We start from the raw sequence: 14,502 nt of genomic DNA, 5'->3' as shown, positions 1-14,502 counted from the left end.
GAAGCTTATGAAGACAATTTTTTGTGGTTTGTTTGTTCTGATGGTGTGTGTTTGTGTTACAGTAATCTGGAATCTTTCCTGTATGGGCTGCATGCCTTGTTTAAGGGAGATTTCCGGATCTCATCTGTAAGAGACGAATGGATCTTTACTGACATGGAACTGCTGAGGAAAGTGGTTGTCCCTGGGATTCGCATGTCTCTTAAACTGCACCAGGTGAGACACATTTGTGTGCGAGACTCAATGTCATCTGTTCTCTGTGTCACATCAAATGTGACTTTTATTATTTTATGCTTTTTGGGTATATTTTAACCAGATTTCAACTCTCTCTGCAGGATCACTTCACCTCCCCTGATGAGTATGAGGAATCATCGGTGTTGTTTGAGGCGATTTCTTCGCACGAGCAGACACTGGTGATCGCTCACGAGGGTGACCCGGCCTGGCGCAGCGCTGTCCTGTCAAACTCTCCCTCTCTGCTCGCCCTCAGACACGTGTTGGACGAAGGGACCAATGAATACAAGATCATCATGCTTAACAGACGCTACCTCAGCTTCAGGGTCATAAAGGTGAGCTAGGACAAAAAGACAGGATCCAATGGAAGAAAGCGGACTGACAGGGAAAAGACAACGTATTATATTAACATATAAATGATTTTCCATGTGTGCATGCTCTTAGGTGAATAAGGAGTGTGTGCGTGGTCTGTGGGCGGGACAGCAACAAGAATTGGTGTTTCTGCGGAACCGAAACCCAGAGCGTGGAAGCATCCAGAATGCCAAGCAAGCACTACGCAATATGATCAACTCTTCATGCGACCAACCAATCGGATATCCCATCTATGTCTCGCCTCTGACAACATCTTACTGTAATACACACCCCCAGCTGGGACACATACTGGGAGGTCCAATTAGCATCGCCAACATACGAAACTTTATCGTCAATACGTGGCACAGGTGTGTGTGTGTGGTTGAATGAATGAGAATGGACATGTTATGATTGTCATACTAACAGCGCTTATCTCTCTCACTGCAGACTGCGTAAGGGTTGTGGCGCTGGCTGTAACAGTGGCGGGAATGTTGAAGATTGTGATGCAGGTGGCTTGTCGTGTGGCAGTGGGAATTCTGGGAATTCTGGGACAGCAGCGAGTGATTCCCAGCACAGCTCAGGACCCACAGCGCTGCACGCTTACACACCTCATTCTCTGGGTAAACACACCGTCAGAGCTAAGACATCACTTGTTGAAAACACGTTTACTGTGTGATTTGCATATAAATATGATGTATTTTGTATTGTAATGAGGTCTTACCTGGTTAATATTTGCAGATACTTTATCAGCGTTTTTAGGTTTAACATGACTCTTTATGGGTATAATATATGTTTATTGCTAGATTCTCTGCAACAGTAGAACAAACTAGAAAAGTTCATCAAAACAAGCATTGCAAGTTGGCATGACAAAGTATTGTGAAAATTTGAAAGATTTTGAAGTTTATTTAGGCCTCATTTAAATCTTGTAGGACAGACATGTGGATGGATGGATGGATGGATGGATGGGTAAAAAGGTAGAAAAATGGATGGATGGCTAAATAGACTGATTGATTGATTGATAGATGAATGGACGGATAGATAGATAGATAGATAGATAGATAGATAGATGCATGGATGATGAATGGACTGATGATAGACTGATGGATGGATAAATAATAAATAATATAGATAAATGGATGGATGATAGATAAAAAGATGAATGGATGAGGATATATTAAAAGATCGATAAGCAGAGGGAGGTGTGGATGGACTGATGGATAGAAAAATAGATTAATGGAGAGACTGATGGAGGGATAAAAATGTAGTTAAACAGATGAAAGGATGATGATAGATTAAAAGATAGATGAATGGATGGATGGATAGATAAATGGATTGATGGATATATTGAAGAATGGATAAAAAGAGACAAATGGATAAAAGATAAAAAGAGATAGATAATGATAGATTTAAAAAATAGATACATGGATGGATAGATAAAAAAGATCAACAAATAGATAGATAAAAATAGATAAAGGGATAAACTGAAGGATATATAGATAGATGAACAGATGGATATGGATAGATAAAACAGATGGATAAATTGATGGACAGATAGATAGATAGATAGATAGATAGATAGATAGATAAGAAAATAACCTACAGTCTCTCTCTGTCTTCAGGTACGAGTCAGAGTTCTCAGTCAGTGCAGTCTGGTTTGGTTCGTCAGTCTTCTGCTCGTGCGTCTGTCATCAGTCAGTCATCCTCGTATCGTCACAGCAGCAGCCGCCAGTCTTCACTCCGCACGTCTGTGACGGGTCTGGAGCCCTGCAGACGTTCCTCCAGCAGCCAGCTCTCTCTCCGCACGCTGCCTACCTCCCTCCAACTCCGGCTGGGCACCAACGCCTCGGCCGCCAACCCCGACCCACCCGGCCCCTCCAGCTCCCTCTCAGCCCACTCCATCCCGCCCTGCAAACGACACGCACACACACTCGCCAGCCTGCTGGGAAACGAAGCCTTAGTGCTGGGGACAGACAACCATCCTCACCCCCACCATCATCTTCACTACATCCACCATCATCATCACAATCCCTCGCTCTCCTGTCTGAGAAGGGACGACATCTCCTACAGGGTGCAGGTGAGTGTCTGGCTTTCTCGTATTTTGGATCTTAATCGTGTGAAATTTGTTGTAATAATGAAGCATATGCATATGTGTAGATTGTGGATGTGAGTCTGGTGTTGGATGTAATGAATCATCCAAAGAGGAAGGAGCTGGTGTGGCCAGATGAGAGCATGAGACTGAGATCTGGACGCAACTTTTGGAGGGACTGGAGTCCCCTAGAAGGCATGGAGGGTCACGTGAGTACATCACACACCAGTGTTGTTATTGTTAACTGAAACTTATAAAAATCATTTTTGTAATTGAAATGAAGTAAAATTATTGTAATTGAAATAAAATATATCAAATGAAAACCTAAAAAAGATCAAATTAGAAATGTTGTCTTGGCATCTAACTAAAATAAATTAAGTTGGAGTACTACAATTACTGAGACAGTATTAAAAATAAATTAAAGCTAAATACACGTTTAAAAAAAATAAAACCTAAAATAACACAGTTTTGCATTTAAAATGCATTTATTACAAAAGTATACTATATAAACAGATTTTTGTATGTTTTAATAAAGTTGCATATATAAATAAAACACATTAATGTGATAGTATGTATCATATTACATTTCTGTATGGGTCACATACATTTGGCTGCATCATCCCCCGGAATGATTTAGGATGTCATTAGATGTCCCTGTTGTTTTCCTGAGCCCATTTTAGTTGGAGATCCACGGGACAGGTGATTTTCAAAATGCATGATAATTGAGTAATCTGGTTATATTTTGATCATTATTTGTTGGTTGAGTCAGATGAAACCTATCAAAGAACATGTCCACAGTCCAGGTCATATTTCACACAGAAAAAAAAAAGGAAAATAATTTTTTTTTTTTTATTTTGAATTCAAGCATATTATAGAACTTTTTATAACTAATATCCTAACTTCCCACTGCTCACTCTCTCTCCTTAGGTGGTTCATCGTTGGGTGCCTTGCAGTCGTGATCCGGTTAGTCGGTCTCACATTGATAAGACCATCCTGCTGGTCCAGGTGGATGATAAATTGGTTCCCATTATAGAGACGGGAGTGATTGAACTGGGGGCAGAAGTGTGAGGATGCACCTGTCTAATGTCAGTCCAGAGGAAGAATGAGGCCACACTCACTTCCAGCTGCTGATCAGGGCGCAGGAAGCCAGGGAATTGTGCAAATACACACTCACACACGCTACAAGAAGCACATTTGCTCAAATCTGGACAGAAAGCTGCCTTGCTCTGTGTTCCTCAGATATGCTGCATGAGAGATCAGCTCCTGTAAACTCTTCTCTCTTTCTCTCTCCTTTAAGAACATCCACATTCCCCCTCATATTTATATTCTATACACATCACAACATCTCTCTAAAAACACACAAAAAACTCACAGGGAACACTACGACCGAGCTTGATGTACACGCAGAGAAGAGTTTTTTATTATTACAGCTATAATTAAGTTTTATTTTATATTTCTGCCAAATTAAGTCAGGTGCACAGTGCTGCCCTGGACATGCAGTGAATCATGTGACAGACTGTGTTTTACTAGCTGCCAAGACAGATGATCACGGTGAGGATGATGATGATGATGATAAAAAGAAGCAGGTGCTTCTGATACAGAGCATCCTTACTCTTCATCCTCGTTAATTTTGTTGAGGATCCATTTGATAACAGAGGTGTTATGAGAAACTTTAACTTGCACTATGATTTGTTTTGTTTTTGATTTGCAGCTGTGCACTACTCTCTAAGATCAGAAATTATTTATTCCTTCACGATTTGAATCGCCATGGTTACCGATGCCTTTGGAATGCAAAATGCGAAATCATTGCCACATTCGTTTCTGCCGTTTTGACAGTTTTTCTTTAGCTTGAGGACAGAAGTGGTTTTTAACCACATGTAGTTATGTATGAATATATAAACGTGTCTGTAAAAAGATTTGGCTTTGAATATTTATTATTGTATTTACATTTTGTTATATTGTTTTTCATTTACAGGACAAATAAAGACAATGCATAAATATTATTTAGTCCTGCTCCTGAGTGACTGATGGTGTTCTTTTATGAGAAGGATGAATTGAAGTGCATCTAGGGCATGAACTCATATTCATGTGATTTGGGGACGAAGGTTGCTGCCCTGTTACACTTAGGTACTCTCATATTGACAGAATGAAAAATCTGAATTTCCTCAGTAATGTCATAATATGACACAAACTATAGACGAGTCCTGATTGTGGAGTAGCATTTTTTTCTTCATATTTACATTTTCTTTATCGGATATTGGTAACATACATTATAACTAAGAATCATTATTTAAAATACTTAAAAACAGCAACAACATTAGTTAATAGATATTCAAATAGTTATGAATGTCATGAATCTTTGATAAATGTTTATAAATGTGACAAAGTGTGTTTGTTGGGTGACAAACCTTGTGATTGTTATGGAGGAATGACTTGAATTGAGACATGTATGAGGTGATTTGGTAGTGTTTGTGCATTTTGGAAGTGTAGTTTACTGCTGTGCCAAGCTGAAATATGGCAAGGAGAACTGAGTACAGAATTTAGAAAACATGAACGTATTAGGAAATTATAATGAAAGTTATTAGAAATTCATGTTCAAATTATTAGTCAGGTTTTGTAAGTAATCCAGCCATTAAGCTTTTCTTGAGCACATGCTACATATTTCTTCTTATGTTCTTAAAATAGCTTAGACTATCATGAGGTCACTGATAATAGGAATCAGCGATCATATATGAAAATCTATTAAAATATTGAGGGGACTTTTTGAGGAAGAAGTTTGCATGTGGCTGTCAACAGACATGTACACCTGCTGAAGAATTTACAGTGAATTCTAATATTAGAGGGACTTTAATACTTAATAAATTATTGTTAAGATAAAACGCACATTTGGTGTCAAAGGTTTCACAGTGATCTGTGAGTTCCAGAACCGAGAGGTTCTTGTCATCCAAGTTAAATCTAGCATTATTAATGATAATGTCGAGTTTTACAGGTGTAATTCATAATTAAATTATTGTCTCAATAAGCTTGCCTAAAGATAGAGAATCATTATTAATAAATTAATTGAGAAGCTGCCGAATGAATTTACCAGTATTAGCTACAGATCATTATAGACTGATCTAATGGCTGCTTAAAGATATATCAAGACATGCTCTGTTCCCATTATAGAGACGGGAGTGATTGAACTGGGGGCAGAAGTGTGAGGATGCACCTGTCTAATGTCAGGCCAGAGGAAGAATGAGGCCACACTCACTTCCAGCTGCACATCAGGGCACAGGAAGCCAGGGAATCGTGCAAATACATACTCTCACACGCTACAAGAAGCACATTTGCTCAAATCTGGACAGAAAGCTGCCTTGCTCTGTGTTCCTCAGATATGCTGCATGAGAGATCAGCTCCTGTAAACTCTTCTCTCTTTCTCTCTCCTTTACGAGCAGCTGCAGTTTCCTTCTGATTTTTAGGTTCTATGCATCTCATCAGCTGTCTGTAAACACATGCAAACTCACAGGGAACACTACGACCGAGCTTGATGTACACGCATTATAGACTGATCAGATCATTATAGACTGATCTGATGGCTGTTTACAAATATATCAAGACATGCTCTGTTCCTGGTTTATATTACACCTGTAAAAACAGCACAACAGGTGAGACCAACCCAGCTATAAAAATATGCGTGGGTGCAGCAGTCATATGACAAACGGATGATCTGGTCATGTGCTCGATTATATTCTACCCACTAAGTTAAAAAAAAAAGAAGGGGGGCAGGTATCTATGATGCTCAGCAAAAAAAATATTAATGAACTTTTTCTAACCAATTATTAAATCCCCTAAAAGAGCTGAGGCATTTCCCCTGAACTTTCATAACGGTTAGACTTTCCTTGTCAAGTTGAAGACCACTTCAAAATCATTTCAATACTTATATACTTCTAAAAAGATACCTCTCTTTTTGTTTTGTATTCAGTCAACTAATTGCACATGACCTACTAGTCAGGCGGTCAGTTGAGGCTCCGCCCAGGGTTCAAGGATGATTGGATGCTGAACTAAGGCGTTGATCTGATTGGATGGCGCATGGAGTCTTCGCAGCGCTGTTTACAATAAAGCGTCGCGTAGCTCCAGTACAGACAGCTCGGGCAGCGTGTACAGAACGGGTAAGCGCAAAGAAACTACTTATATTTTTATTTTATAATAATCCTGCTTATTTTGTTTGGTTGTGGTTTGTATAATTAATCAATAAATACCGCAGTCAGCTAACAGGAGTACAGTTTAATCCCCCTATGGCCTGTTTAAAGGATGATTAAAGTGACGAGACCACTTACAAAAATATACTATAGTAAACAGTAATTTTAAAAGTTTTTAACAGTTATTTACTACCACAATTAAATGTAGTATTTGATACCATTATCATCTAAAATATGACATTTGGCAAAATTATATATTTTTCTATTTGAATGAGATTTATTATGGTTTTATAGTAGTAACAATAGCTACATTAACTACTGTTGAATTTTGTAAATGTGAAATGTTCGAAGTAATGGGATACAGTAACTCATAAGAACACGTATATTTTTAAAACCATATTTTATCTCTGCCGTACTGTAAACATACTTTATGTAGGACGTTTTGACACGTGATAAAGCTACACTGCTTTATTTGCATAACTGTAAAGGCTTGGTGAAAATAAAAATAATAAAGTTTAATGGATATTTATAGTATATCCATATTATAATATACATGTATATTATATTATTAGCAAAATGAAAATCATCAAATTAAGTACTTTTAGTAGTATGACTAATACAAGTTTACAACCTTTAAACTTTTAATGGCACACATGGTGTTTTTCTCTGATTATTTTGCATCTCTGTTCCCGGTAGTTTGCGAAGATGAGCCCACAGACAGTAGCAGTTTTCGGTCTTGCCCTGAGCCTGGGGCTGGTAGTGAGTGGTTTTCCTGCCGAGCAGCCAGAAAATGGGAAGCACTGGGTCGTCATTGTGGCTGGTTCGAATGGCTGGTACAATTACAGACACCAGGTGAGTGTGGAACTGATCTTTGAGGTGGAGAAAGTACATGGGTTTTTCCAAACTGTCAGTCAGTTGTCATATCTGAAGTCTGTTTAGATATTTATTCTGTTGTATTCGTGTTTGTGTATAGGCCGATGTGTGCCATGCGTACCAGATTGTCCATAAGAACGGAATTCCCGATGAGCAGATAGTGGTGATGATGTATGACGATCTTGCTCAGAGCCCTGAGTGAGTATGACTTCTGTTATTTAAACAAACTAGTATAGTGTAGTGGATCTCAGCCTTTTTCACTCCAAGGCCCTCAGTTTGTCAGAAACAATATTCAAAGCTTAAATGTATCTCTTGTACTTCTGTTTTAATTAAAATAAATCAACAAAAAAAGTTATGTCAGTTTGATCTTTTACATCTCCATTTTTGTGTTCTTTTAGCATGTTAAGAGTTTAAGTGTATTAACAATTTACTGTAAATAATTTTAAGATTTATATGACCCCCCCTTTGGAAGTTTGCTGACCATAGACTTTGGTTGAGAGCCACTGGAATAGTGAGATTTGGTCTGGTAGACCAAGAGATATTGGATCAAGCCTAGTAAGAAATGATTCATGACCTGGAGTAACTTTGCTCAAATGCAGTAGTGATAGAAGAACAAGCACTTTACCCTCATTGCCGCAGACTGTAGAAAATGTGCCGTTATCTGTTTCAGATATTTAAAAAAAAAATATCTGGGTAATTTCTCATGATCAGCAATATGAGCACTTACCCTAAATCGTTTTGGTAAAGTGTTGACTTTCAAAAACAGACATAAAAAATTATTTTGCTCCACCACATGCATGGATGTGCATGCATGGATGTGCGCACACACACACACACACACACACACACACACACACACACACACACACACACACACACACACACACACACACACAGAAACAAAGCTTTGAGTCAGTTCCTTTGCAGAAGTCACACGTATCTAATTTAACCACCAGATGACTTAGTCTGCCAACAGGAAAAATGCATGAATTGTGACTTGTCAAGTTTTTCTGTCATGTTCGTGATAGTGGCTGGCATTTACGATGTTTGTGTCATGAATGTACAGGTACATCTCAAAAAATTAGAATATAGTGAAAAAGTTATATTTTTGTAACTTATTTCAAAAAGTGAAACTTTCATATGCTCTAGATTCATTACATGTAAAGTAAAACTTTTTTTTTATTTTTTTTTAATTTTGATGATTAGAGCTTACAGCTCATGAAAGTCAAAAATCAAGTATCTGTATGGAGTGTATACTTCTTTTTAGGGTCCATAAACCTAATGGAGCCTATGTCTATATGAGAGTATAATATTATTATAATCCTAATGTAAAATCTATATTTGAACCATATTTAGAATATGCACACACACACACATTTTAACCTTTAGGCCTATATTTCTATTGGAAATTGCACAGCTGTGACATTTATTGCTTAAATGGCTTTTTTATGAATTCATATGTAGGTCAGGTGTTCCGACTGGAATAAACAATGAAATAAAGCGATGTGTTATCTGATAGTTGGCTTAGTCACATGGTTTGGGGTTAAATTTTAACCTGTGTTAAGTTGAGAAGAAAGAGGTCTTTTTATTATTTTGTGATCTTTTTATATTCATGCTTCTAAGAATCAATTTGCCAGTTTTGCTCATTAAAAACCAAAAGCCTTTTCAGTACAAAGGTTCATATGACCGTGTTTTTGTGTGTCCAGTAACCCTACTCCAGGAGTGATCATAAACCGACCCAATGGATCAGATGTTTACAAAGGAGTGCTGAAGGACTACACTGGTGATGTGAGTCAATACATGCACCTCTGAATCTGAGATTTGAAGTAGTAAGTGGTGTGTTTGCCATCCGTTAAATAATGTTGTGTGTTTGTTATATAGGACGTGACTCCTCAGAACTTCCTGGCGGTGTTGAAAGGTGATGCTGCCAGTGTGAAGGGAGGCTCTGGAAAAGTGCTGAAAAGGCAAGTTTCCCATAAAAAATGTGGCAGAGGGGGTTAGCATGGGGTTAGCAAATGTAAATTAGCTTTTAGTAGATTTTAGTGTCTTACTAAATTTATTGCCCTCAGTTCCTGTGAAATCTCAGTGTCTTTTGTCTCTGTTTGTGCATGTTGAGTCAGATGTGGAAAAACAGGTCTTATGATATACTTTCCTTTCTCAGTATATTTTTTTAAATCTTCTTTTTCCTGGCAGTGGTCCAAATGATCACGTGTTTGTGTATTTCACTGATCATGGAGCCCCAGGTCTGCTGGCCTTCCCTAATGATGACGTAAGCACTTTCTGCTTCCTGCAGTCCTTTAGCTGAGTCATATCCTTTCAGATCCTTTTTACGCACACTACACCGTTCTTTCTAAAAGTTTAAGACCACTAGTGTAAATTATTCTATTTTATATAATTTTCTAGTTTCATTACAAATTATATAATCAACATAAACAAATAGTTTATTTTGAAAAAATATATTAATTTAAACAAACAAACAAAAAATCACAGATGATCTCCATTTTTTTCATCCGCCTCTGAAGATACTCCTGAAGTAGGTCAGCTGACATAGAAAGATCTCATATAATGAGTAACACATTTAACTCACAGGAGGTTTAGCTGAGTCGCATTGACAACTTGCTGCACTGACAACTTTTCCAGTAATTGTGCATGGTCATCAGGTGGGGGAGTTATTGCTTCACTTCCTTATGCGTGACATGTTTATAAATTAAGTTGTAAGTGCCACATAGATGGCTTTCATTGGTAGAAACTTACAGTAAATCATGCTTCTACTTTTCTCTGTATTTAGCTTCTTGTAGATGACCTGATGGAGACCATCAAGTACATGCACCAAAACAACAAATACAAGAAGGTGACTGTTACATGTATTTGCTGATAAGATACAATCATTTCAGTTTCAAAATATCATTATTATTATTATTATTTTTTTAATTTATTTTTATTAATATAAATCCTTTCTTGCATGCATAGATGGTGTTTTATGTTGAGGCCTGTGAATCTGGCTCTATGATGACCCCTCTGCCAGTTGACATTAATGGTGAGTGTTTCTTAAACAGCATCACACATGCTGCTGTGTGTAAGTAACACCATACATAAAATCCGGGTCTGCTCTCTCTTTGTATCTCAGTCTATGCTACCACCGCTGCCAACCCTGACGAGTCCTCATATGCCTGTTACTATGATGAAGCCAGAGACACCTACCTGGGAGACTTGTACAGCGTCAACTGGATGGAAGACTCTGATGTGGTTAGTACACACATCTGACAGAGAACTTCGTTTAGGTCCAGATTTAAGAAAGATCGAAAAGAAGAGCATTTATTCAGATGAGCAGTCTGATCATATGGATAGCAGAGCATCTCACAACCCTGAATACAGACATACAGAAAGAATCTGGAGTCATGCAGACCAGATGATGGGAAGGTGTTTTAAATGATGCTGTGTGTTTGTTTCTTTAGGAGGATCTGAGCAAAGAGACTTTGGCTAAACAGTTCAAGATCGTAAAGGCCAAAACCAACACCAGCCATGTGATGCAGTATGGAAACAAGGTAATACACTTGCACTGTCTAAGATGTAAAAGGCATTTAGTAAATATTATAAATTAGCACATGCATTAAGAAAAAGCACACTGTCTTTACACTACAAAGCACCAATTGCAAGGTTGATCAGCATTAGTGAGGGCTCAATTATCTGTGCTGCAAAGTAATTAATTACTAAATAGCTGGCTAGTTTGGAAAGTTTCTGTTTATAGTCATGTGTATTTATTGACCAGGAAGTGTTTGATAAAAGCATAAATGCTGTTCTGAGTACTGTCTGCATGTCTGTACTTGCCAGATGTAACTCTGTTGGTTTGTTTGTGTTTTAGACGCTGTCCCACATGAAGGTGATTGCGTTCCAGGGTAATTCAAAAGGTCTTGACAAGGCACCCGAGCCTGTGTCATTGCCTGTGATCACTGAACATGACCTCATGAGCAGCCCTGATGTGCCCCTTGCAATCATGAAGAGAAAACTCCAGAAGACCAATGACGTTAATGCTGTTGTCGGTTACATGAAAGAAATCCATGAACATCTAAAGGTTTGAAGCACTGCTTTTTAAACAGATTCATTTTAAATTTAAACAGATAATTATTTATTAATTAATTTTAAGTGTTAAAAGTTAATTCATTGTTCCTTTTTTTTTTTTTTTTTTTTTTTTTTTTTTTTTTTTAATAAATTTAAAATTATCAACTGACGGTAAATGTATAATTTCACAAAAGATTTGCATTTAAAATAAGTGATGTTCTTTTGAACTTTCTATTAAATAAAGAATCCTGAAAAAAAAAAAAAAAAAAAAAAAGTATTATGATTTCCACAAAAATATTAAGAAGCACAACCAATTTCAATGTTGATAATCATAAGAAATGTTTCTTGAGCACCAGATCAGCAATTAGAATAATTTCTGAAGGATCATGTGACGCTGATGACTGGTGTGATGGCTGCTGAAGATTGTTTATTAGCAACACAGAAATGATTTACTTTTTAAAATGTATCTAAATAAACAAAATTGTGGATTAAAAGTGTTTTTGATCAAGTAAATACTTCTTTCAAAAACTTAAATCTTACTGTCCCCAAACTTTTAAATGTTAGTGTATGTAACATATACTGTAAGTGATGTACAGTATGTGATATAGATTTCAGTCAAGATGATCATAATGGATTTTATGTTTGTTTGTTTGTGTGTAGGTGCGGGAGCTGCTTGGGAATACCATGCGTAAGATCGTGGAGCATGTGGTGCAGGAGAAGGAGGAAGTGCAGGATTACCTGGAAGGACGTGAAGAACTCACAGAGTATGAATGTTATAAAACTACTATCAAGCACTACAAGAAACACTGCTTCAACTGGCACCAGCAGGAGGTATGAACAGTCCTTGTTCTCTTTCATCTGCATGATTTACTTGTGCTTTGCTGTGTGTGTGAGATGTCTCTTCTCTCTTATTGCAGTATGAATATGCTCTGAGACACCTGTATGCTTTAGTAAACCTGTGTCAGGGAGGATACCAGGCCCAGAGGTAAGGACACATTTTATCACACCTCTTATGCCCTTTCTCTAGATAATGAATGAATGATGCATTTATATAGCGCTTTATTGTGTATTGCTGTACACCCAAAGTGCTTTACAATCATGTGGGGGGATCTCTCCTCAACCACCACCAGTGTGCACCATCCACTTGGATGATGCTATGGCAGCCACAGTACAACGGCGCCAGTGCGCTCACCACACACCAGCTACAGGTGAAGAGGAGAGAGAATCATAGAGCCAATTCAGTGAATGGGGATTATTAGGAGGCCATGATTGACAAGGGCCTTATCAAGGGCCAAACAATGAACTATAAAAGCTGCTAAGTGTGATTGCATAATAAATAGCGCCCCCTGCCCACGATAGTGAGGCATGTAAAGTTTTGTTGCAGAATGTTTATTTAAATCTCTTATCTGTCCATTCTCACAGAATCACAGCAGCCATGGACGATGTGTGTTACTTCAGACAGTAGGAACTTGAACTTGTGAGCCACTGAAGACTTATTTTGGATGGACTACACTTTGCACAAAAGAATCAGACCATGGGGAATTCTGTATCATCACACACAACTTTGATTTTTATCTTTTTGAAAATGTTTCTAATGAGGATTTGCACTTTTAATGTGATGTTTTACTGATCTTTATTTTGTCTTAAAGAAAGAAATGTTGTTTAAGATGCTGCCCAGTGACCCCTGACAGACACTTGGGGCTGAAATTTTTTTTTCATTTTTTTTCTTTCATATTTTGTGTGTGTATTTGTGTTGTTGTTGTTTTTTTTCCTTCAGATGCCTCCTCAATGAGACCAACAGATTTTATGGACAGTGCAGCTTTAGAATGTCACAATAGCAATTTTTTGCACCTCAGTTACTATCATTATAATTAAAAAATTTTAAGCTGGTTTGGAAACCAAAGTATTCAAATTTTACAAATAACTGAAAAAACAATACAATACAGGATGTTGAATAGATGCATTCAAACAATGTGAAACAAACACTAAATAGCCACATGCTGCACTAAGATTTTTAAAAATATTTTTTGATCTGCTTGTTGACTGAGCCATGACAATACAGTAGTAAAATCATAGGAGCTCTTCTTTGGTTATTGACTAAATATATACCTATCAAACTAAAGTGAAAACTAACCTAACTATCTGAAGTCTGTGGTCATACTTAACAAAAAGTGTCTTAAATAACTGAGATCACCACTCCAAAACAACTGCAGTAAGAGCAGTTAATGAACAGGTGTGTTTAGTGCAATGGTTGATGTGTCAGGCTGTGCTATTATGTCAAGTGCCCTCCGTTTAGAGTAATTTGAGGCTAAAGAAAGGTGTAATGTTTGAGGAATGTGTGCTGGAGTTTGAGCTCTGTAAGAAAAGCAAGTTTGCACTGACAACATGGGTTAAAACACTCTGTGAAACAATACACTGAACTACTGTCAATGTTAAGCAGTGAGTTATTGATTATAAAAGCAAAAATAAACCGGAACTGAGTGAATTTGTTGAATGTATTTTTTAGTTTTCTTTCAGTCCAAGTTATAGCTTAATTCTGTTGAGAAATACATATGTTACTTGATGGAAATTTTGATTACAGTGGTTCTTATAACATACAGCTTATTTATGTTGCTATACAAGATTAAATAAAACTAAATGCATTCTTATATACTGTAGCATCAAAACTAAGCTCATTAGTTGTGGGGAACATTTGCAAATACAGTGCCCTCCACTAATGTTTGCACC

General features: G+C 37.4%; 2 protein-coding genes across 4 annotated transcripts in view; both read left to right on the top strand.

Moving 5' to 3' along the window:
* The window catches only part of pcnx1 (pecanex 1), a 36,163-nt gene extending 29,956 nt beyond the window's left edge, over positions 1-6,207 (top strand). For 2 of the 3 annotated variants that reach the window (XM_042737319.1, XM_042737321.1), the window contains exons 30-36: positions 63-213; positions 333-563; positions 673-947; positions 1,027-1,199; positions 2,199-2,653; positions 2,734-2,874; positions 3,593-3,960. In XM_042737319.1, the coding sequence (XP_042593253.1) occupies positions 63-213; positions 333-563; positions 673-947; positions 1,027-1,199; positions 2,199-2,653; positions 2,734-2,874; positions 3,593-3,733 (1,567 nt within the window). In that variant the 3' untranslated portion in view covers positions 3,734-3,960. Of the gene's footprint in view, positions 1-62; positions 214-332; positions 564-672; positions 948-1,026; positions 1,200-2,198; positions 2,654-2,733; positions 2,875-3,592; positions 3,961-5,866 lie in introns of those variants that run through there. The other variant, XM_042737320.1, reaches the window with a different exon arrangement.
* Positions 6,208-6,696: 489 nt separating this feature from the next.
* LOC109100652 (legumain-like) lies at positions 6,697-14,260 on the top strand. Its single transcript, XM_042737322.1, has 14 exons — positions 6,697-6,813; positions 7,540-7,695; positions 7,817-7,914; positions 9,423-9,504; positions 9,598-9,680; positions 9,910-9,985; positions 10,505-10,567; positions 10,687-10,753; positions 10,844-10,962; positions 11,172-11,261; positions 11,579-11,788; positions 12,436-12,606; positions 12,693-12,760; positions 13,198-14,260. Exons 1-14 carry the CDS (start codon positions 6,727-6,729, stop codon positions 13,238-13,240), a joined length of 1,413 nt encoding a protein of 470 aa, XP_042593256.1. The 5' UTR covers positions 6,697-6,726; the 3' UTR covers positions 13,241-14,260.
* The last annotated feature ends 242 nt before the right edge of the window (positions 14,261-14,502 follow it).

This window comes from Cyprinus carpio, chromosome B13, assembly GCF_018340385.1.
Source record: "Cyprinus carpio isolate SPL01 chromosome B13, ASM1834038v1, whole genome shotgun sequence".
Taxonomy (NCBI): domain Eukaryota; kingdom Metazoa; phylum Chordata; class Actinopteri; order Cypriniformes; family Cyprinidae; genus Cyprinus; species Cyprinus carpio.
Note: the sequence above shows the minus strand (reverse complement) of the source record. Positions and strands in the feature narration are given on the sequence as shown.

What these genes read in the sequence shown, in the direction of transcription:
- LOC109100652 (XM_042737322.1), top strand. Translation starts at nt 6,727, where the DNA reads ATGGCGCATGGAGTCTTCGCAGCGCTGTTTACAATAAAGCGTCGCGTA. An exon ending in GGGCAGCGTGTACAGAACGG is followed by an intron (nt 6,814 to 7,539) that starts GTAAGCGCAAAG and finishes TGTTCCCGGTAG; the next exon opens with TTTGCGAAGATGAGCCCACA. An exon ending in GATCTTGCTCAGAGCCCTGA is followed by an intron (nt 7,915 to 9,422) that starts GTGAGTATGACT and finishes TTGTGTGTCCAG; the next exon opens with TAACCCTACTCCAGGAGTGA.